General features: G+C 39.0%; 1 protein-coding gene across 3 annotated transcripts; it reads right to left on the bottom strand.

Annotated features, from left to right (window-relative positions):
• Positions 1-317: 317 nt before the first annotated feature.
• On the bottom strand, positions 318-15,151 carry slc5a5 (solute carrier family 5 member 5). 3 transcript variants are annotated; one of them, XM_040128940.1, is made up of 16 exons: positions 14,786-15,151; positions 13,554-13,619; positions 13,261-13,312; positions 11,287-11,354; positions 10,479-10,633; positions 9,602-9,742; positions 7,059-7,188; positions 5,852-5,940; positions 4,955-5,067; positions 4,590-4,660; positions 4,267-4,353; positions 2,969-3,171; positions 2,326-2,423; positions 1,940-2,025; positions 1,346-1,438; positions 318-1,004 (listed from the first exon to the last, which is right to left on the bottom strand). In XM_040128940.1, exons 1-16 carry the CDS (start codon positions 15,149-15,151, stop codon positions 885-887), a joined length of 1,938 nt encoding a protein of 645 aa, XP_039984874.1. In that variant the 3' UTR covers positions 318-884. The 3 variants fall into 3 exon arrangements, with proteins under 3 accessions (XP_039984874.1, XP_039984875.1, XP_039984877.1); XM_040128941.1 differs by lacking the exon at positions 14,786-15,151 and having other exon boundaries at positions 318-1,007; positions 13,554-13,610; XM_040128943.1 differs by lacking the exons at positions 1,346-1,438; positions 14,786-15,151 and having other exon boundaries at positions 318-1,007; positions 13,554-13,610.
• Positions 15,152-24,957: the final 9,806 nt, after the last annotated feature.

The following is a 24,957-nucleotide window of genomic DNA, read 5'->3' as shown; positions in this document are numbered from 1 at the left end:
CCCTACCTACTGCTTTATTTTTGTGTGACAGGTCTCTACCAGGGGCGAGTCCAGGATTTTTTAAATTACATACATAGACTGGGCACAGGGGGCCCAAGAACCACTCAGGGGGGGGCCCATGGGAAATCAGAACATTGTCAGAAAAAAATACAATAAATACAGCGTTAAAAACTGGCTTGGAAAACATTGGATTAACTGTTTTGCATGGACAGGATAACACGAGTTTGTTATACTAGTAAAAAAAACATCAGATACGCTTTAATTATTCATCTAACTCGTTTTATTGTCAATAGAAACATCGCAGCGTTTGTGTGTTTTATTTTGTTTAATTAACAGGCAGCAATTGGCAGCAGTCTGATCCAATATTTTTTTTACGACCTATTGTGTCTGACACTTCCTTTTCCAGTAAGATACATAATGCGAAGATATGATCAGAGAGTGGAGAACGAGGAAAGGAAGAGTTGGATCGCCATTAACGTACACACACAGACCAGACTCCCTTTACCTCAGGCTGCCTGTCACATATCCATGAACTCCGGCTGAAGCACAGGTGTGCATCGTTACAGATATGGAACATACCAAAATGAATGTCCTGATGAAAGAGCCTTTCAACATTTAAAGGAATTCAAATAACACCTGAGGCGTATTTGATTACAGTCTAAATTTTCCTAAGCCCAATAATAAAAGGTTTCTTTATTCAATCACATTTTAAAGCATACATTTTTAAAATAGCTTTCAAAAGATGCAAAGACAAAACTTTAGGAATTAAATTTTTGAATTGAAAAGAAAAAAAGACTAGTACTATAAATGATAACTGATACTAAAGAGGAAATGTCACTGTCATTAGTGCTATTTGGAATAAAACTTCTTCACTGGTCCAACACCTACAGTTCGTGTGGTGGTTTAATATTCTCATCATCTCTCAGTTCTTCTTTTTCATTCACGTCCTCTTTGTGCAGGTTCCTCAAAGGCACAAGCTGTGGTTTCTCTGTCGCCTTGTCTCCCTGCTAAAAAGACCAAAATTCTGATTTCAAAACGATGGACGAAACTTGAAACCGATGGACACAGAGGTGCTCCGACACGCACATAACGTACAGTGGCACCCAGATGCACCCTCCCTGAACATGCATCTCTTTTTCTGCGTTTTGATTTTGAAATCTGAATCCTCAGCATATTCATTACATTCATACCATGAGTAGGCTGCCAACTGACAAAAATCACACACAAGTGATAATGACAACCGGAACTCTGTTATCTCTCACTGGGCACTATGAGCTGCATTGGTGTAGAAGTTGGTTCATTGAGTTATAATCGAAGATCATAATTTATTTGTTCGTTTCTTTACCCTGTTACTCCTATTAAGGCTCTCGGGCGGCTGCAGCGTATCCCAGCATGCAGTGTGCAGAAGACAGGGAAACATCCTGGACATTGTTCCAGTCTTAGAAAAAAAAAAACAGACTGCCAACACATTCACATTTATAGTGCCATTACAATTCTGTTCCAAAATGACAAATTCACAACTGGAAAAGCTGGCATGAAGGCAAAAAAAAAAAATTGTCTGTTAGTGCTGCATGTCAGAGACAGGTTCTTATTGAATTTTACAAAATGGATATTTAATATTTTGGAGCAAAACCCGTTATTTAGAGTCCTGAGACCACCTGAACTGCATGACTTCAGCGTTTGGAAGAAAGCAAAAGCCCCTGGTAGAAATCAGCATCAAATGGGGAAAACATGCACTCTGCCCCCTGAAATCTGACCCCGGGATCTTGTGTCCATAACGTGACAGTGCAGGGTACCTTCTAGTCCAAGATAATATACGTACATTTAAGAATTCCCTTTTTTATCCTGCTTCCTCCAAAATAGCATAACACAACAAACATAAATTTAAAAACATAAATTTAACTACACAAAAGTCCAAAGCTTTCAATATGCTACTTACTCTGAGCTCTAATGGGACCTCCAGTTGCTTTTTATTCAGGTCCCACCACAATAAACCCTTTTTAATATGATTCCTTTTTGTTGGTCCTGTGTGTAGAGAGAAACAACACAATTTGTTCCTTTTTAATATGAAGGAATGCAATTTCATCATCACTAATGACTCCAAAGTGACAACAGAGTTGAATCACATCTCTCTGGCGTAGTATCAACAGAAATGGAACTACACGGCAGGTGTTTTGGATTGCATTGGGTGTAAGTATATCTCAAAACTGGCAGCTCATGGCTTCAAACAGCAGTTCTGAATAGTATGTAGTTGTGAATCAGCAGTTTTCACTTCAGCCAAACACAACAGTAGCTCATTTCACTCGTTAGTCTTTATCTTCTTACCTGTTGCATAACTCACTATCAGCCCAACTAGTACAACCGAACTAGTCGCCATGGCACCAAAGTAGAGGTAGGACATGGAGTAGAAGTTTTGCAGGCCCCTAGTTTTGGAAAAGGCAGGGGAAAAAAGAAAGAAAAATCATTTCTATAGCTTTAATTTCTTTGGTTTGTCTGACGATCTATTAAGTTGCAACTTTTTCCCTTGTAATGTTCTTTTTAAAGGAATTAAAATTACTTGCAATTATTTTATGGCTAAACTTTGTCAAATGTGTACTGTAAAACTAACAATGTCAGCTGGGCATCAATCAAGTGACCAAACTATTCTACACTATATTATACGAAATAAAACTTAACTAAACTAAAAACAACAAAACCAACCCAAAACTGCGTTGTGAGCAAGTAAACTCATCAACCAGACTAAATGACACATCAATGTTCCACTACACTATACCATGTCATATGGCACCACGCTGACTGGGGAACTGATTTATCTTTTCCCATTTTTATTTTAATTCTTTTAGCACAAACTGTTGTTATCAGAACTGGTCTTCTTCCATAAATACATGCAGTGTACAACAGTCTGAACAACAGGAAGGAGAAAAAAAAGGTCAGTTACGGGTCAGTGCTAGCTGTTGAACTCACTGACCCCTGGTTATTGGGGTGAAGCGGGGTGGAGATGGAGTGCTGGTCCTGGTTAGAGCTGCTGTCCAGGGTGATGTTGCTAGGACGACACTTGCCTGCGTAACTAGGCAAGACACCCATCGTCTCCTCACTGGGTGGGTAAAGAGTCGAGCCGACAGCCAGCCACAGAGAGACGCAGAAGCCCACTAATATTCCCGAGAATGCCCCCTAAAGGACGGATAAAGAAAAAAATGGATAAAGAATAACATATTCTAAGGGCCCTGACAGTCCACCTAAGTCAGCCATCAGTTGAGATGTCGTTGAGGGTCTATGGCCGACCATCAGTTGGTTTTTGTCGGCATTAATTGATGTGTCTAGGCTCCATAAATGGAAAAGTTTCCAAAAGTAAACATGTTCTAATAAAATACACAGGAACTTTTGCTGTTAAATGAGACACCTAACATTTAAAAACAGCAAGTTCTTGTGAAATGTTTGACTTTCTATCAAATCAAAAAACTTTGTGTAGTTAAAAAATGTATGTATTGTCATCTTTGTTACATAAAATCACATAAATCACTACTGATATTGATATTAACTGTAAATACAACAGGGGATATTGTGACTAACATGGAAAGTATGAAACTTTTGTAATACGTAGAACTAATGTTTGGCCTTCTTACACAAGGTCCACATGATTGGAGAAGGACAAAACTTTTACAGAAATCTTCATAATAAAAGTGCAGTCGCCCAGCAATAACACAAAGCAGAGGAATTTAAGTGAATGTGTTTAAATGTATCTAAAGTCTAATACAATCTACAACTAATTTGACCTTTGGTAAAATACGTGTCCCACATTTGCCCTCTGCTCATTAGTGCATTTCTTTCTTTTTTAAAGAGTCCTAGTTTGTTTTTAATATTTCCAACTTTTCTAGGGGCGACAAAATCGATGTTCCTCGCCATTTGCTTTTGTACAAAAGCCACTATATTGTAGCTACATAGCCAGCGGACTTAGCAGAAGGAGGGAGGAGACTTGTTAAGTCTGATTTAAAGCTGAAGATCTGAAAGAAAGATCCTTGACAACACAGTTTCACTTTTTGTATCTCTAAATATCAAACAGTAAATGATAAGGCTAATCCAATTCAGAGTGATAAATCCTGGGGCACTTAAGGAAAGCAGATGTAGATAAAACATGGCTGGAAGGATAATTCGATGCATTTGTTTGGAAGTCGTATTCATGTAAGAGGTTGCATTTCTGGGAAAATGTAGAAATTTGTAGAAATTTATCATGTGTTTGTCTGGAAAACTGAATCACCAGCCACTCACCAGCCTGTTCGTTGCTGGAACAAACATCCCCAAAATGAATACGCCCAGTAAAGGACCGCTGACCACACCCATGACAGTAAATGATGCCTGAGGAGAGAGGACAAAGGAAGCTTCGGAGAAAGCAATCAAACACGCTGCTGAGGTTCAGAGAACGCATAGTAAACCTTTTAGTGCAAGAGGTAAAAAATAATCAGACAAAATAGACAAACGAAAGGAGCGCTTGAGTTTCAAATTGGAATATTCCTCGATCGACAGAACTTTTACAGAGTAACTTTGATTCATGTTATATATATATAAAATATGGTAATATCCAGGTATTATACCTGCAGAACTCCCCAGTCCAGGAGGGAGGAGAGAGCAGCTACGGTGATACAACCAACTCCATACAGGAAAGCTTAGAGAAAGAGGAGAAATGAGTAAACATTGTAGTAATTTAGTAGATATGTGCAAAATACGAGCTTTAGCATTCATCTGGGACCCAAAATATTGGAAGTGATTTTATCTACTATGTGAATTATCAAGTGTGATGAGGTGACGGAAAAAAAGACAGTTGTCTGTCTGTTGTTGATACCAGTGTAAATCAAGTGACAGTTTTCTGCCTTACATCACGATGATTGATTTTAAAACAGAAGGGGTTTCAGGAATACATACTAATTTAAGTGGATATGGTCAGTGCAAATCAACCTACACAGTCCTTTGGAAACAAGAATCAGTTTCTTCTGGGTCATGTGGACCAGATGAGGTCGCAGCAGATCCTCCACTGTTACTGCAGCCATAGCGTTGATACTTGTGGAGGCCGTGCTGTTAAAAAGACATTAGTTTTACCAGTAATCCCACATCAGCACCTTACTGGCCATGTTTATATTCTACTAATTACTTTTCTTTTTTCAATTTATTCTGTGACTATCACAGCCGATAAGGATGGAAAACCGCTCAAATGTGTGGCTTTAAGGTTGGTTACCATATTGAAACTACACAAAGTAATATTTTAAAGGATAAGGCTGGTGATTTTCTATATTTTTCTTACTGACAACAGACTATGAGTAGACCAAAACCAACAATGAACGAATCCTGCCAACAAGCATTGTGTCAACGAGCTCTGTTGTTGTCCAAAAACTATTAACAACACATCATTGATCCACAGTGTAACACTGGGTGACACGTTTTATCATGACAAAGAATATGGACACTGTAGTTTATTTTGAAAGAGTTCGATAGGGAAAAAAAAGGGATACACTCACAGGAGGAAAGGAGTTCCTGAGTTATTTTTCATATGGAAGAAACATGTCACCCAGTATAGCAGTGTTTTGTACAACAGTGGAAATCTGCGGCACAGAAGGATAAGATATATGTGCTTTTTGATACACACACATACTTCTTAGTAGGATACATTCATGTTTCGATATTTATCTTAGTAAATTTACTTAATTGTGATCCTGAACCAAATATAGGGCCAAAGAGACAGCAGCATACATAGCTGTCTGCCACAGTATTTTTGATACTACCAACCCCACGATTTAATGTAATGCCATGGGGAAACCTGTCATAAGATTAGTTAGGTTTAGAGAAACTATGATTCAAATACCTCAGAGTCCCGCTGTATGCACAGGCAAGGAAAAGACCTGGAAAGCCTGGGTGACTTCTGAATATGTCCAACACAAAGTATGGCATATACTTCATTAGACGAGTTAGAGGAGGAAAAGTGAGAAAGTGAATATCAGTGTTAGAAAAATCAATAATTTTCTGTTGCTCTTCATTGAATAATGTCATATTGAGAAAATATGGACAAAAATATTTTTTCTCAACCACAGTCCTTGTCAACAGCCAATAAAAGATAACTTTTTAAACTCCTGTTTACAATCTGTAAAATACACTTCAGCTTTCAGCGTTGTTTGACCTTAATGGCATGAATGCAGCGGTGTGGTAAACAGCTACAGAAGACACCTGAAGTGTTAAGTTGCAAAGTATGTAGGCCAGTCACACATCATAACTTAAAATGATGTATGGACTATTTGGTAAAGACATGCAAACGTTTCCCTTTCAATCTTGACTATAACACTAACAACCCAGCAGCAACAAAATAAATGTCCCATTGAATAAAATCATGGGGGAAATACTAAGTAGACTTCACCCTAATTTATAGACATAGTAAAGTTTAGTAAAAAAAAAAAAAAAAAAAAGTACCTATCTGCAGCACCAATACATAATGTCAGTAATCAAAACAGCTTTCAAACTCAGTATCCACTGAAACCCTACACATTATCATGCACTATTAATAGATCAATATGAATATTTTTGGCTGGACCGCATTACTATTATCTATTATCTATTACTACTATCTATTACATGTTCAAGGGGGGGCGTTTACAGGAAGTGTTGCCAACTTAGCGCCTTTGTTGCTAGATTTACTGACTTTTCAGACCCTTTTAGCGACTTTTCTTCACAAAGCATCTAGCAACAAATCTAGCGACTTTTTGGACAAACCTTAGCTACTTCACAAAGAAAAGAGTTGCCTGTTGCCCCGCTTTCCCTCGTCAGGCACACCTCTCTATGATTCTCCTTCAATTGACTTCACTTGAATCACATGGCAGCTGACACAGATATGACAGAGCTTCTACTTTCTCTCTGCCCGATCATTTTACAGGTAAATATAGCCCAGATCACAGCACAGCCATTGTCTTTTACGTATGTGTATCTTAATTTGTCACACAATGTCACTGTTATTAAATTAGGATTTTGGCAGCCACATACACGGCTTTGACCTAGTGTTTTTTCTGGAGTGTCATGAGTACCAGATCAGTAGCTGATATTCTCCCAGACTTTAGCGGATCACAGTTGATGTAATATGCAAACATCACGATGCCGCATGTTCCGGCACTGCTCACAATGAGGCACAGACCCACTTGGTTCACAAACAGCGCCCTGTAATGAAAAGCAAACATTGTTGAAGTTACCCAAGCTTATTGTTGGCGTTCCACATTTCCACTATTTCCACAGTTACCTGGTGTGGAAAAATACGGTTTCAGATTTGCCTGATGATGGTGCTGTAATCATTAAATCCATAATTTCAAGCAATTTGGTGAAGGACCGATGCATCATTAGATGCTTATTGATGCCTTGGATCTAACTTAAAAGCTTTACAGTCAACATAGAGAGTTGTCAGCATCAACAGGGAGATATTCAGTGTCCATGAAGTCATCAAATTATTCGTTCAAAGTCAAAATGAAGGCGGTGATGACTGAAACCCTTTCAAATATCTACATTTACTCCAACCATCTCCTTCCTCAAATGTCAGCAGTATATAAACATGCATACAAGGGGAATATCATTACTGAAAGTAAGATATGAAATGTCTGATGACTCATTGCAAAAGAAGAATATTTGATAATATAAAAGGTCTATTGAATATAATCCTTGACTGAATTACCTAATACAGATCCAAACTATTACATTTCGCTTAGACTGTGACACTCCTCAAAGCAGACAATTTGCATATCCAGTAAGCGATTAATCTTTAGTCACCTTCAGGAAATATGAAATAATAATATCAACCTAAAACAAACAAAATGCTGATATGTGGATACTTGTGTAACTAATGAAACTCTGGCCATTTAACATTCAACCTTCTATCCAAACACACGTCTCTTATTGTTATAGTAAGGAATATTGGTGTTGTCTAGATGTGGCTAGATTATTGGGTGATCTTTAGTCCATTGACTACCTGTCAGACCAGATGAAGCAACTATAACTACGTTTACACTGCAGCTTCAGGTTTCCTATTATGATTTTTAGTAGCAGTATTATGAAATATGTTTAAATATTTCTGCAACGTCATATTTTTTTTTAGCAGGACAACTGTGCAGTTTAATGTAAGCAAACAACTGGATGATAGTATAAAATCTGCCTTGACTGTTAGTTGGAAAAAGATCACAAAAACTTAAAGGCACACACACCAAAAAAAACAAAACATGTGAGAGAGGCAATGTAATTTGTTATTGTTACAAAATGTAATTTCTGTATGAGTCACAACATAATGGGATTTATACTCCTTCTGAATTGCATGTCAGATGGTCAGATAGTGTCAGAAACCCACACGTTTCCGGGGGGTCTGTGTCCAACCGTTTCTGTAACTCTCTGAAACTGACAATCTGACATTCACACCAATTTCATACTGTGACTGGCCAGTTGTAGTTGAGATATTTCAGTCTGGACCTAAGTGGTGGACTGACCAACAAACCCACACCGCTGGCCCTCATAGGTACGCTGCTATGAGTGGGCAACAAGGGGGGAAATAGGCATGAAGGACTCCATATTCCCTGATCCAGTGGTCTGTTGACATGTCCTTGAGCAAGTCACTGAATATCTATCAGATCCAGCTCTTCTGCTCTTGAGCTGATCTCTGTATCACGGTGGCAAGACAATAGAAAGCACTGACTGGTCAGGAAAATGTGTAGTCACATTAGAGGATTTCTGAGCTTCTTGCAGAAATGGGGATATACCACATAGCCAACCAGAGTATGGAAAAAAAAATAGAGGTGAAACAAGATAACAGAAAATAATCATCACACAGGGATGCAAACTGAAGAGCCTCAAAGTGGTTTCATGCCCTGGACCTCATTCTGGGCCACTATCGACCTAGTGCTGGTCCCGGCAGCACCTTTAGTTCTTTTTTGGCATATAGCCTACTGTACATCATGTTTTTCCATTGTAGTCTGTAGACCCCTTACTTCTCCCACCAACTCCCCTGCACATAAAAGTTACATACAGTAGTTGCTGATTTTAATAGTGTATAGCAGAAATGTCCCTGTTTGTCAAATACAGTGGAAACACAAGGAGTAACCTCATACTAAAACCTAAGGTTCTCAAAACTGCAGATTATAGGAAGACCAAAGTTCTGTGTTACTTAGTTTCTGCAGTGAAAAAGGGCTAGGAGCGCTTCGGTCACTTCACTATTTAAAGAGAAAGCAGTGATAAGCAGTGAGCTGGTAAAGCAGATTGTTTTGGGCTGTGCGTGCTTGATGGACAGGTGCCTCAGCTTGTTATTTCACACCGAGCCTAACAATGTAAGTAGAAAGGTGCCCTCCACTCATCTTCCAGCAACACGCAGCTGAATCAGGTGCCTCTCAAACCAATGACAGCAAACTTAAGATGTCTCTCGTAAAACCTGTAGGTGACTTCACAGGTGCTAGATTGATGTTTTTCTGCAGTCTCTTAACTCAACCTGAAGGCAGTCAACGACCATTTTGGACGTTGCTGTCCTAAGGCTTAGACACCCCGTGCAGTAGATCTTCAAGTGCTAGAACCTGACATAAATGACAAACAGGTCTCCACTCACCACTGGGCCTCTCTCTCTGTTCTGCAGGAGATGTAGCGCTGCACTTGAGCTTGGTTTACACCGTACATGGAGAGCCAAACCAATGCACCCCCGACAGACAGGCTCCAGAAGGTATAGCGCTGCCGCGGGTCAACATCAAATCTGGTGGAAAACATTATTGTACAAATCAGTGACAATCCACTCTCTGCAGCCTCTTTCCAGCAAAACACCAGCAGTTCCAGGACCAGTAGTACTGAAATCAAGTTGCTGATAGTTCATATTTTGCATGTGCCGTTAAATATGGTGATGTTCTTACCATAAATTCTAAAAACTATAAATAGTTAGTAGTTAATATACCTCAAGGTCCACTTAATAGCATTTTCTGGAACGTTTGACCACACCTCACTGATGCAAAGACCATCTTTGAACAGAGGTTATGATATCTCCCCATGCACGACCACCTTTTATCATATGACCAAAGTTCCATACTTATGTCCCGTGAGGACAATTGAACAAACTCTGGCCACCAAGACAGACAGTGAGCTGTGGTTGCAAACTCAAGAAAAAGCTAATAAGTTAACCTTGAGTTAAGACTGTTTTTGTCAAACTTCTATTTCCTTGGTCAAAATCAAACTTTCGTGCTCAACTGAAAGTATACTGTAATTTTGTACGGATAGAAAATCTTGAAACAGTAAGTGAACAATACCAGTAGTAACCAGTAGAATTTTCTTTTTTTTAATTTTTCATAAAATGCCACTATCAGCCTGGGTATTTGAGATTACTGTGAAGGGACTGTTGTCAGGCTGTGATAAGATTATATGGTGTGAACATCTTCTTGTGCTCATACAGTGATGTGTGAGATCCAAATATTTTTGTGTCCAAATCAAAATGTTTTTACTCGTTGAAATTGATGCGCGATCCATTCTTGGCGATCTCCAGCACCGCTGCAGGACCACCAACCAGAACTGTGCCGTGGATGAAGACGGCCACAAAGCCGGACAACATGACAATGATCTGGAACACATCGGTCCAGATCACAGCTTTCATACCACCCTGCGTTAGAAACGGATGATGGAAGAGACAGACAGACATACAGAGAGCGAGAAAGTAAGGCAAACGCAAGACAACAACTGAGACTTTTATAAAAACCAAAATGTGGACATGATGTATTCACCTCATATGCTATTAGACCATATTTAGTGTCTACATAGAAATCTGACCTTGGTGTTAGCGAACATTCACATTTCTCATATTTGGAGCGGCTTATTCAAAAGCTGGAGGCTTTTCTATATCAATTTTGGTGCATTTGACCCGGTGAGACTAATGCCAACTAAAAATACTGTTAGGTTTGTAATATCATAAAGTTGCTGTAATAAAACTAGTCCTTTTGGACTAGTGCCTTTGCCTTGCATCCTTGAGCAGTATGTCAAAGGACTGTGCTGCTCCTGCTGATAATACATGGACACGGGTTTAGGTTTCTGAGAGGATATTTTAAAGTTTTGACTCAGGTTTAATGCTCTTGCTCACCTTGACAACCACATTAACATTGACATTAACATACAATCAGTTGCAAATATCAATCTGCCAGACGTGTTGCACCCTGACAGTACGCAGTTCTAAAGGAACACAGGAGACTTGACAGAAGCTAGTCCTGTCTGTCAATGATGTGCATGATGTTTTGATTGGATGGAAAAATATGTTCTTACCAGTGTGGTATACAGGGTGCAAATGATCCCAGTAGAAAACAAAGACACCCACATACTGAGTCCAGTAGCTGAAAAAAAACATAGGTGTTCTTACAGTGTCTGTTCACTGGAATTATCCGTTTAATTTAACTTCTATAAAGTAAAGAAAATAAACGCTATTTGACAGTATCATTAAATTCAGTTTGCTTTGGTCCTCCCTGCAGCAGTTCTTTAAAAACTGCTATTTAAACCTTATTATCCCATATATTCAGAACTGAAATGAAGACGTAGTGAAGTTAAACTTTGCTTTGGTGTGGTTGTTTGCTAAGCAGCTATTTTGTTATATTAGGTGGAACCATGACGAAAAGTAAACATACTGCTGGCAGTGCTTTATGGTTACTTTAGCAATCAGCCATTTCCAAATCCTGTATCTTCGGTTAATGAAGGTCATTTTCAAATAGGTTGTAGAATTTAATAATCTTTGCTGTTGCATAATGACATGCAATATGGTCAGAGGTTTGATGGCTTTTACGTATGCAGATGCAACTTGTAAAAATGGATGCCCCCTGTGGATGGGGGCACTATCATCCTGTTTCTCCACTAATCTTTCAATTATTTCCTTCAATTTGTCACCGGTCTGTGTGTCGACTGTATGACTGCATGATCCAAATCTTCGTAAAAAAAATGGATTTTCGGTGCGTCGTTTAGTAGATCGGAGGTTGTTGTTGTTTCCTGTAGCGAAGGGGATTTTGAAAACGATAACAGACCAGGAGGGGAGGAGAATACCGTGTGAGACACCCGGCCAATGGCGGACTTATACCCGTTGCCTACATCCGGTGAGTCAGGCTACAGTGCACCGGGAAAAACTGTGTGCTGAGAGCCTTTATTGTGTCACGAATGAATACAGAAGTGAGCTGTAAACTAAAAAAGATGACCGCTGACAATGTCTTCTGACAGAGAGATACTGAGCTCATGATGGACTGCGGTTTTCCCATATTACAAATTCTCATATTCTGCATCCCGTCCAGTACCTGTGTGAATCATTTTCCTGTAAATCCCTTGTGCGTAGGGGAAAAAAACAAAAAAAACAAACAAACCAAAAAAAACTCTACTCTATACCTCTACTGCCCTCAAGGAAATAAAATGAATGTCATTAATGTCATGAGATAGGTGGGCCTTGCCAGTAACAATGACAGTTTGTAGTGTGTCTAGTATGTCGAGTAATACTAGATTTATGAGGCCAATATTGACATTTGAGAGTTTAAAAATACATGTTAAGATACATATTAAGAATTGTGACCAAGATATGTACTAAGCGGTACAGTTTATAGTTGAAAAATAAACTTGTTAATGCTTTCTGGTGGACAAACTATGCAACGGTAACCCAATTTTTAAATTACCTCAGACATATCTTTGGCATTTCTGCCATTTTCTTTTACTTACCAACTTACATATACAGCGAAATGGGTGTGATATTGCTAAAACAAGCATAAGCTAACGTTCTCAACAATCTGTGTTGATTTGGACTTCTCTTAAGTGTTCTTTCTCACTTTTTTGGATCTTTGTTCTGAATCTTTATGAAAAATTGTGAAATAGGGGGTTTTCATATCACTTTCACACTTTCATATCAGTATTTAAATAAAATAAATTCTTCTGTAGCTCAACCTGTTCTCAACAACGGACGGTTTGGTTAATAATTTGTCACCTTTGGCCTAACTTTGATAAGGACAAGAAAAGTTGGACAAAGGATCAGTTACCATAAATACACAAATGACAAAGAGCTTTTTATTCCCCCGTGTCCAGTCTTGGTGTTGGGTGTAAAAATGGAGGAAATCTTTAAGTAACCCGCTGATAAAGTGAATTCATGGAGAAAATCATGTGCCTTTTCTGAGTGATGGATGAAATATCAAAGAATCGTGGTAATTAAAAACAAAATACCAAATGAATGAAAAGATCCCACTAATCCATGCAGACAGTGGGCTATCACTCTCCTACCTTGGTTGAGGATCAAGGCTGGCGCATAGATGACAATCCCTGTGTAAAGCAGCTGAGAAAAAGGGAAACACAAGGATATCAGCAAACACAGTGTCAAATTGCAGGGTTAAAAGGTTCAACTCTGTGGAAATTTTGGAAGTGAGCTTGGCTTGTGCAAATTAAAGAGCTGCCAGCCCCGCAGTCTGAACGTGAGCCATAAAAAATGTTTGCATTAGAAAAGTGTGGCATCCTCTTTAAGAGCACTAAATACAGCTTTGTCTTCAACAAATACTAAATACACAACGATATCTTACCGTTGCCACAAGAAACTGGACACTCCCCAACAGCTGCATCCCTCTGCCAAATCTCATCCTCAGATACTGTGACAGGCAGACCACTGGAGTTACAACACATCAAAGTATCTCTGCACACATCCCTCATCCTTCCTCACCTCTTATATTCATCTCCTTTCATGACCCACAGGTGCATTCCAGCATTTTGTCGGAGAATCCTGGTCCAATTTCTACATTATAATTGGTTAGAAATACTTAGTTTTACTTAAGGTATTTTAATGCTTAATTATTTTGTCTTTAGTTTGTTTAAACCCCCAAATAAAACCCTTCTCTCTCCTTTAATTCTCCTTGTGTGGTCCAAAAATCTACAACCACTACCTTCAAAAAAGTAATTAAATGTTCTTGTTCATCAGATAATTCTACAAATTGAAATCTTTTGATCTTTGCAAACAGGTTACCTGATTAAACAGATATGGTTGTTGCGTGTTACGGACTATGATATAAAAGAGTGCAGTCAAGTCAGGCCTACCCGGCTGGACAATATACATATTAAACGCAACATTTTATGGAAGCCATAGAAGATATGGGTAAAAATTAAACTGATTTAAATGACACAAGGCTGCTCGTGCTGTTCCGTCTGCTGAATGTGTAACCAGGCGATTGTTTGCTGACAAATTATCCGTAAACTGTATAAACTCATGAACCATTAGCCCAGGGTTTTGTCTAAATTAGTTTATTTTGCAGTGTTTCTCCCTCCTAGTGGTTAAAACACTTAATGAAGCTTTGAAATTCAGTTTCCCGTGACCGCAATGATTTAATTAATTACTTCATTAGCGTGATCGTTTTCTTGGACATTAGATTTTAATCATGATCGGTTTGGAGATTAATTCGTGATTTTGACCTTTCAACGCCAAATTTATAGCCATTAATCATAACAACAGTCTAAAATGGCTTCACAGGCGCACATTAGATTTAAAAAGAACGTTATCAATTAGTAAGCTTTAAAAGTTGTATACTAAAGTAATAATCACAAGCTAATAATGTTCTAAACTCAAAACAAAGTGAGAATATTTCCTTAATAGTGGATACATTAAATCATTTCAGTCATTAAACGATGATGAGAATGATTACATCGATATCTTCTCTGGCTTTCTGTAATATTCAGTCACAATTCTCAAGTGCACATTGTTTACATTATGCTCCAGCTGAATTCACGATAATAAACAGCGTAATAACTGGGAACTCATTAAGACCTGATTGGTGCTGGTGATGCCCAGTCGAAAGAAAACTGGCAGGAAGAGGTAAGCTGTCAGCAGGGAGTTGATGCTTTGTCCGAGGCACATGTAGAGGAATTTAAAGCCATAGCGGGAAGCCTCAGCAGGAACACCCAGAACCTGGACTGCTGACATAAAACTGGCACAGAGCGACAGCCCCACAGGCACTGCTGGCATGCTGCGACCGCCGGTGAAGAAGTCATCAGCACTGGCGTTCCTTGGGCTCCTCCGCAGGGCCTGGAAGATTCCTATGGCCATAGAGATCAACAACATGGCAGCAAAGACAGCGTAGTCAGCCAGGACAAAGCCTGATCTCGACGGTTCACTGGCAGACTCTTCTTCCATTATTTTACTTTGATGCCCTCTGCCTTGTAGTATAGGTGAATTCAGATGTTTGGTGGATCTGCCAGAGTGAGTAACAATCAATTAGTGACCATGAGACAGATGGAGACACATGACACGAGCTTATCTAGTCTACAGTAGGTGATACATGTAATATTTTAGACTTACATGGTCCATGGCAATATAAGAGTAACTGCAGGGTTCCTAAATTTCAAATGCAATAATTTACTAGGTAGTTTCAACAACATTTTGTGGTAGTGCGTTCATAAACAAAGGTGGGATATCACTGGATGTGCCAATTTCGGGTGAATTCGCTACTTTTTTTAGTGGAAAAAAATAAGAATAAAAATCCAATTCCTATCAGTTACTTTATGTACTTTCGCCAGAGAAATGGACAAAAAAAAAATTCTTAGATTAGCCTATCAGATTTTGTTCTAGTGTCTGTGAAGAAATGGTATCTTATGAGGTACCTTGTGAAGTTTTCTTGTAAATGAAAAAAATGAATTGTGTATACATTCAGTGTTTCTCACCAGTACTCGTTGTGTGTATCCTAGGGTTCTAATAAAGCTGCTGAATGCACGTCCTTTGTCATAAAACATTAGTATTTTTTAAATTTTTGATAGCGTGTTTTTTACAATGCAAAGGCAGTCTTCTTCACTGCCTTTGCTGTGGCATTACTACATTTCTTTGCCCACCACTGCATACATGGGACAAACAAAACAGACATATAAACACTGTTCCACAGTGCTACTAGCAGTCAAAAACTCCACAGGGTACTTTTAAAAGTGTTTTGGCGAGTTCCCTGTAAACACCGACATACAGTTTCTCACCAAAATGCATTTTGTGTCACACTGAAGTCTCAAAAAAGCGCTGACTGCTTTTCTTTCCTCATAAAACATCCACAAAGCTAATTTTAAAATATCTTAACAGCTGTAAACGATGCTTGTCTTATTCCTCCCTGCCTTTGCTGGCGCAGTGCTAGGTTTGGTGGCACGTTACCATCGACAATTCTCAGATTTTGGGATAGCACAAAACCGTTGGCAGGGATGTGTATCGCATCTCTCCCATTCTCGTGCGCCTGCAAATAAAAGGGGGACCCGCTGATAAAAACATCGCTCACTAGTGCTACTAGGGTCAAAAACTTTGAGGGCCACCTTTAGCTTGACTTCACACAGAAGCTGCGAATGTGAAAGGCTCAAAAATGTCCTGTGTCCTGTATGTGGAAAACTATGGATTTTATTGAAAAAAGGGTTTATCTATTTCACAAACATTGGGGTAATTGTTAAAATTGATCAAAACTGACAAATCCCCCTTTATGACCATATTGCCCGGTCTGTTGCTTCCTGTCATGATGAAAATCTGTGTTTGTTTTTTCTTGGAAACATGACAACATTGGCCCCTTGTTCAAAAAAGTTATGATCACGTTCAGTACCAAAACTTCAAGTGGCCTGACATTCTTATACCACTACAAAAGACTCGAGCAGTCTGGAGTGCACAGAGGGATGCACAAATGCAATCAGTGGTTTCTTTTTTACCACCAGCAAATTTTAGTTATCTTATCCTTGCCATAACATATCACACCACACTCTCCCAATTTGACTTACCAATAACTGCACCAGAGCAGAAAGATGCTCATATTGGTTGTTGACAAACAATTCATATTTAGTTATAAGTACTTGTTCAATGAGATTTTTACACCAATGACAAAAAAAAAACCTATCCTATCTTACATATTTTATTCTGGTTGAAACTTTTCCCCACACTATACTTGTGGATTAGTCGCATTTTATTTATTTGTCCTATTTTGCCTTTGTATTCCCTTGATTTTTTTTAACTTCAAAAAGCACAAAGTGGGATATTGCTCCTAAAAAAATCGATCTCAGTGTAAACAAAGGCTGAATATAAGTATGTAGACTTTCATTTAAGTAAAGTGAGTTTCAGGTGTTACAATATTGTGAAAGATCCATAATATATGAATAAACTATATATATATATATATATATATATATATATATGCAGTGTCTATTTCAGAGTAGGTTAGGATTGGGGTACCTCAACTAAAATATGGTCAGTTACACATCTTTTTTTTTTTTTTTTTACAGGTTTTACAACTGTTGTAAATAAGCAAGACAGCTTGTAAAACAAAATGATGTGGCTTAAAAAGTGCGAACACTCTGAAATTTACCAGCTGCCAACAACAAATCTAAATCTTTTTTTTTTTTTTAAATCAGAAAACTGAAAAAAAAAAATCCAAAAAAAAATCAGAGACTCACCACTGGTACGCCATTCAGTCCAGTTACTTGCCCCTAAGTTGCAGAGGAATGTGCTGACTGCTCTCTTCACTCCTCGGCAGCTGCTTCGCCTCCTCCGCGCACCTTCATCAATGCGTGACGCGTGCGCACTCCACCAGCCCCCACCCCCCCACCACCCCCCGCTCCGCGGCTCAGGTGTGTACGGGGAGCCGGGGGGAGCTGGTCGCGGTGCTTGACCACAAGGAAAAGGCGCAGGAGCGCGAAAGACATAGAGGTGGGGAGATAAAGAAGGATGGAGAGAGCAGGTGGGGAAGACTTGGAAATAAGGGAGTGATTATTTTTCAGTGGTAATGTGTGTAGTAGTAGTCTTTAGTGTACAGGAGACCAACAACTGACGGTTCATTCCACTGCTGATTAATCTGATGCTTAATTTTACGTTTAATAAACAATTGTTCAAAACGCCAGAAAAATATCAAAAAAGCTCCATCACAATTTCCCAGAGCTCAGAATGACAGCTTCACTTAGACGACTCTGTGTCTTCGACCAAATAACCAAAACTCCAAAGATGCCCAAGACATTCACATTTGTCAGGCAGGAGCCAGAGAGATTTAAACGATCTGGCAGTTTATCAAAGTTGTTGCAGGTTAATTTTCCGGCAACTGATCATATAACCAGCTAATCATTTCAGCTCTATAGCCTACATAATATTCAGTACACGATTTGTTACTTTAGAATAGTCAAACTCATGTTAGTCCTTAGCAGTATGTATGTGTAACAACCGATAAAATAATTTGTAAATCAAATCTGTGTCTAAATTTGAAGTGTTTATATATATATACACACACAGTCATGTTCTTTTTTAGAATTACAAAGAGTTTGTTAATCACCTTTGGATGCGAAAAGGTACAAAAACATGGGATTCAGAGCCCCCCAAGGGGTCCAAAAATAAATCTGTGGGGTCGTAAAATGATTACAGACCTAAGAATAAAAAAATATGCAAAAAATGTATGTTTTTTCTGACTTTTCTTTCTTTCTTTCTTTATTTAGGAAATACTGGATTGTTCAACCTCTTCAGGCCCCTCAAAATCATTCCAATCAAACAGCACGGTTTGACTTTCCACAATATGAAAAATGAAGTCCATTTGTCAAAATGTGATTCATTCATGTTAAGACATTTATTAGGAGTTCTGAAATTAAGATCTGTCCTGTCACTCATCAAACGTCTCACACCCACTCCTAAAAATGAAACGTCTGAAACGTCTTTATAAGTCTTTTCCATCAGAGCAAATATCAGAGTCATTATGAACTTACACTCTCGGCAAGCATCGGAAGTTTTCATTCGAGACAGAGAGTGCCATCTTCGTTTTGTGAAACTCAACAAACTGAGAGGCTGATGTACATACAATCCGATGTAGGGGGAACTAAATAAATACTGAATAAATCATATAAATCAAAATCACTGACTCAATCACAATGTACCTCACACCATTCCCTGGTCTGGGCTACACACAAACGGACATCTATTGGACGTCAACAGAGACAGACATGAGCCGCTGGCTCGCCCAAGAAGCCACACCAAAGACTATTTCATGTTTTTCCCCTGGCGCACAGAACCAGGAGCTCCGGACTATGGCGAGAGGCAGAAAGAAGGAGAGTCCTCCCTCCGCTACAGTCCATGACACTGGAAAACAGATTCAAGCACCTGCAGAATGAGCCGAGCCACCGTCAGAGACCCAGGCTCAACAACCATCAACTGTAAGGGCAAAAGACGGATCACCGCTCCTCAGCGAGAGTGCAACGGGGTAACCCAACATTCCTCAGTACAGCAAAACAAGCCTGGCAGATCTCAGGCAAACCAAATTATCGAGCTGAAACTTCACATGGTGGTGATTCTGCTGTAAGAAGCAGTAAGAACTTAAAGGCCTACTACTTTTCTGATGACTCTGTGTCTGACTTAACTGAAAAGATCCTCTTGGCGTGCACGTGGGACTAAAGCATATTTACAAGGAGCAATCTGAGTTTATGGAAAGGGAACTGAACTTCTAGAGAAACTTAAGATGGAAATGGAAATAAAGGAATTTTCTTTGTCCTCTCTCACCTAAGTTTTGTGGAATTAACAAATTTAGTAGGTTGTTAGGTGTGAAAACATGGCTTTCAGCATCCTGTTCTTCCCACAAGATGAACTTCGCTGACAACTGCAACCTGTTTTACAAGTGTAGACAGCTCTTTAACAGATGGACGTCACCTTGGGGATGAAACTGTTCGCCAGTGACCTACAATGGTCACGTCTCCATTCGGCCGCTCAGCCTGATCCTAAAGATGTTTCGGGCAAACAGGTGATCAGAGAAGAATGGCACTTTCCTCCCTCCCTCAGCCTAATTCCTGCCCAGCAACCCTTCATGTCAAAGATTGCAAGTGCAATTATCATTCATCTCCTTAATGTGCCTTTTCAATTTGCAAAAAATAAAACAAGAAATATATATTTTTTTAAAAGATTTTTACACTTGGCTAAGGTGGAAAAGTTGGTGTATCAATGAAAGTAGAATGTTGCAAAGTACAATGGAAACAGAACTATTTAATAAATCATAACATACATGAAGTATGACTGCTGCTCTTTCAATTACATCTTCTTGTTGCGCCCTCTTCGTCTGCAGTGGTTTAATGGCACCTGACTAGAAAATTAGCGCCGCTGACTGTTTATCTTGATGAACCCACTCCTAATATTCGCACAGAGGTGGTGGATGGAAATGCACATTGCTATGCATTCTCTTTGGCCATTTTTCTAGAAATGTGGTTAAAGTTTGTGTCACAAAATCTGGCTTATGATGAGGATGACAAACCCTTGCTCTTTCTGCTACACCCCTTTAGTCAGTTTAACTGATGTGAGCGTGGCTATGTGAGTTTTTAAACAGCTGTGTGTGCATGGGTATTAAACAAATGACCCCCAGGCCTGCCAGCTGTTCCTTGCAAACACATATTTCAACAGACAACCATCTCTGATAACAAGATTCTCTCTTAAAAAATGAGGGAGAAGCTGAAGAAAAAATGAATAGGTTAGCTGGGACGAAGGCAAGCTATGGTTCAAATTGGTCTAATCTTGCTGAACTGCAGATCAATAGCTTGATAGAAAAACATAAATCACAAAACCTATATCTATGCCTCACCCCTTACAATCTTGTAAATCGCATTTCAGAAATAAGGGATTGGATGGCTCAAAAAAGGACGAAACAGTGAGTTTGGTTATTGGAGAACAGACAAAAAAAGGGGAACCTCATCTCTCATCTTAGTGTGCACTCTCTACGCTACACTACCTCTGCAGCTAAAAATCATCTAGGGGTCATCTTTCACAGCAGTTCAAACTTTAAATCAAACTTTCGGAACAACGCTAAAGAAAAACTCATACACGCTTTTGTTTATACCCGTCCCGATTACTGTAAGGCTCCATTCACAGGCCATCCTAAAAACCTGATTGAACATCTACAACTGGTTCAACATACTACAGCCAGGATCCTCAACAAAAATAAACTGAGTGCACATATCACCTGCATACTAAAATCACTCCAGCTGCTGCTTGCCTACTGTATCATGGCATGACAGGTTCGGACAGTGAGACAGAATTATCTTGTCTCCTGATATGTCTCACTTTTTTTCTTTTCAGGTACACTTTCTGTTGTGCAATTACCGATCCTGTTTGAAAAACGCACGCTACAGAATTAGTTCAACATTTTGTGAAATACATTTATTTGCTTCCTGGCAGAGAGTGAGATGAGAAAATAGATACCACTCCCATTTCTGTCCAAGGCTAAAGCCACCAGCCAGTTAGCTTAGCTTACCCAAAGACTGCAAGTAAAGACTGAATCTGCCAAAGACTGACTCTGCCCAAAGGTAACAAATTCTACTGAGCAGTACCTCTAAAGTTTAGTAATTAACACTTTATGTCTTGTGTGTTTAATTCGTATAAGAACCAAAGTGTAAAGAAGACAATTCACCAGTTTATGGGGGGTTGTGTACTCGAGTACTTCTTGGCTAGGATCAGAAACTTCCTTCCTACTGGCAAGGAAATAGTCTGGCACACAACCCCCCATAAAACAGTAAACATCAGGTAGTGCAGTCTCCACCACCCAACATGACATGATACAGCTGGCAGCACAAGCAGTTACACTAAGATACCTGCATCAAATGAAGTAAATCATAAAACTGAAATAAAGTAAAGTTTATAAAACAAGCCTAAAAATTCATATATGTAGAAATAAAGCTTAAACATTGTAGAATATATCTATAAAATGTTTAGTTTGTTGGCTAATTGGATCAAAGAAAGCTGACTGTAGTCCATCCAAAATTTTAAAAGAGGTTTATGCTTGTGAAAGCTTGTAATAGGAGAGATTTACACGATAAAACTGACTTTGTTGATCCAAAGATGATCCAAAGCACTGAATCTTTAGCTGTAAAAGCTCTGTTAACTTTGCTCTTCATTCTGGACCTTGAAACATCCAGAGTACTGATATGGGATCTGTACATAGGCCTGTTACATGAGAGGGAGAGGAGCGACTGGGGGGGGGGGTATAAATTAAATCTTAAAATCAATTCTACATTTTTTAAACAAAAAGTCCAGCACAGAGATTCAGGTCGCAATTCATAAAGAATTGTGACAGAGTGTACGAACATCAACACTCGTTTGATTTTTGAATCCTGAAAAAAAGGCAGCTTCCTCTCAGTCAGTGATATTCCCTCATGACAGAGATAGATTAACAGATTCATTTTCCTGACACAGAAAGATTTTAAAGATGATGGACACTATGAGGATATTCTCAAGCATATAAATGTCGATTATCGTGTTGTAATTGAAGCTGTTTTTCCCCATTATACATTTATAAAGCACTGTGACCCAGTTCATTGATAAAAAAAAAAATACAGAGTCCATGAGCATGAAAACAATAATAACCTTCACTGTCTTAAAGGGGAGTGGAAAATTTAAAAGTGAGTTCCAGTATTAGAGGCTGATAACATAAATAATGTAAAATCAGACTGATTGGACCTTCCAGTCTGGTCGGCTGTGTCATTTGACCTGCGAGTCTAGGTCAAATTTAAAAAAAAAACCCAACAATCCCATTTCCTTGTAGAAATATTGTTGACTGTTGAGCTTCAATTCCTCCTCCTCTCAAGCTGTTAATCACAACAACAAACCACACCAAACAATTGAAGTTATCATCTCCAGGGCCTGCATTCTCTATAAATTATCACAATTTATGGCAAAATATCAAAAATTCCTGAGATACGTCATACGCTCTCTGAAAAGCTGTTGAAATTTAAGTAATGGATGGCCACAAGAGTGACTAAGAAGTCTACCTGGGAACATGTTGGCTCTGTTGACTATCTGACCTGCAGGAGGTGCTAGAGAAAAATGTCCAAGCATTACTATCAACATTCTCAGTCATTTTAGGGTAATCTGCTTGATAGATTTTGACATAATGCACAAGTAGAAATTTTGGCCTTCCAGTGGTTATAGATGAAAGATAAGAGGTTTCCCCAATCATTAGTCATGTTTCTGCCTTCCACTTCAATATCACGTTTCATTATCTTAAACTCTCGACTTTACCCCCAATTTTTGCCAAACTAGCAGCATGGCTCTAGGGATGGTAATGTCAGTCTGTCAGTCGGTTGGTCGATCTGTCAGTCAGCACACCAGGACTGCAAAATGAACAACTCAACAACTATTGGATGGATTGCCACAAAATTTAGCACTGATAGCCACAACCCATGGAGGATGAATCCTAATAGTTTTGTCGATCCTGTGATTTAAATATAGTGCCAACATGAAGTTGATATTTGTAGTTTCGAGTGAAATGTCTCAGCAACCACTGGGTGGATTCGCACGAAATTTGGTATCGATATTCACATCCCCCTCAGGATTCTAATAACTAATCCTAATAATGACTTTATTATTAACCTAATAATAATGAATTGTCAACCCCTTAACTTTTCAACTAGTGCCTCCGTCATCTCAAATTTTTAATTTAGTTTATGACTAAATAACTGCAAAACTGATGACATCCCCATCAGTTCCACATTGTGTTTAGTGCTAATTAGCAAATGCTAACATGCTGACATACTAAATTCAGATGGTGAACATGGCAAACATTATAGCTGCTAAACATCAGCATGTTAGCATTGTCATTGTGAGCCTGTTGGCATGCTGACACTACCATTTAGCTCCAAGCACCACTGTGCCTAAGTCTACATTCAGACCCACTTCAGAACAACTGCAGCCCTCTCATTCATTTGGATGGAGCCACTCTGTTGATGCATTGGGTGTGCCAACACAGAGGGCTCCAGCAAAAAATGCACGCTCACCCATAACAACACACAACACAGCTTTATCTGGCAAAATCGAGTTGGTCAAACGATTACAAGGAAGTATAATTGCACAGAGTTTTAAATCCTGTCTGAGAGTATTACTAACTTTTGTGTAGGATTTTGGTGTCTGAAAAGCCTTTAACCTCATTAACTTGTCACTCGAAACTGGACCTCGTGGATCATATTTCATTGTCTCACCGGGATCTTTAGCAACAGGCCCCCACCAACGCAGCTCCCTGCACTGTTTTAATTCAGGGTTGTTTTTCGATCTGAAGCCCCACTAAGTACAGCCTCACATAGCTGCCTGCATGGCTCTGTAGACTCTTTGTCCGGTTGCAGTAGTTCAGGTTAGAAAATGTGGCAGCTTGAATTCAGTCAGTTACAGAGGATTCCAATGGTGATATATTTTCAGGGTGAAAAAAAGAAAACTTTGTTTTGAAAAGCCCACAGAAGCTTTTTACATCCCTCCTACATCCTAATCATCTTTTCCACTGTCCATCAGTATGCTTCGCTCCTTACAAAAAACATTTTTCAAACACACGATGCTGCTGCCATGTTGTGTTTTCACCATACTCAAAGATTTAAATCTCAGCTGAAAGCTAAGTCGAATGATAACTAAACAGTGGCTCTGTGATTCAAACAGCATACAGATGGACAGTGTGTATGGCTGATACAGGGGAATATGGGTTTGAGAAGTTCATATCGATGTTTTTTGTTGTTTGTAGTTCATCTTAAATTCAAACAGAATTTAAGATGAACTACAACTTTTACCAGCCACCTTTCAACCTTTGGTACTCTCAAGAAAGACTGTGGTTGGTGGGTCACTTTAATATGCTTACTAAAAATATTGTTTAAGATGTACCTTGAAAATAGAAGAACATAGAAGAACAGAAACATGGTAAGAATTGCAATGGTAAGAAATAAATAGTAGGACAGAAACGTGTAAACTGGATCACAACAGAGTATTAGCAATTACAGGAACTCAGAATCCCAAACATTAAAATGTTTGCAGTTTAGACCACGTGGTTCTCTTACAGCTATAACAGGAAACTGATAACAAACAAAAAAAACCTTGCTGCTGAACAAGGAAACCACAGTTGTCAGCTGTCTTTTCCTGTAATGTCAGATGAGTCGATTTCTGCACAAAACCGCATTGGCTTTCACTACAGGACGGCCTTAATTTAATGTGAATTGTAGATGATC

This window comes from Xiphias gladius, chromosome 6 (assembly GCF_016859285.1).
Source record: "Xiphias gladius isolate SHS-SW01 ecotype Sanya breed wild chromosome 6, ASM1685928v1, whole genome shotgun sequence".
In the NCBI taxonomy this organism is placed as follows: domain Eukaryota; kingdom Metazoa; phylum Chordata; class Actinopteri; order Istiophoriformes; family Xiphiidae; genus Xiphias; species Xiphias gladius.
This window is presented reverse-complemented; position numbering and strand designations above follow the sequence as displayed.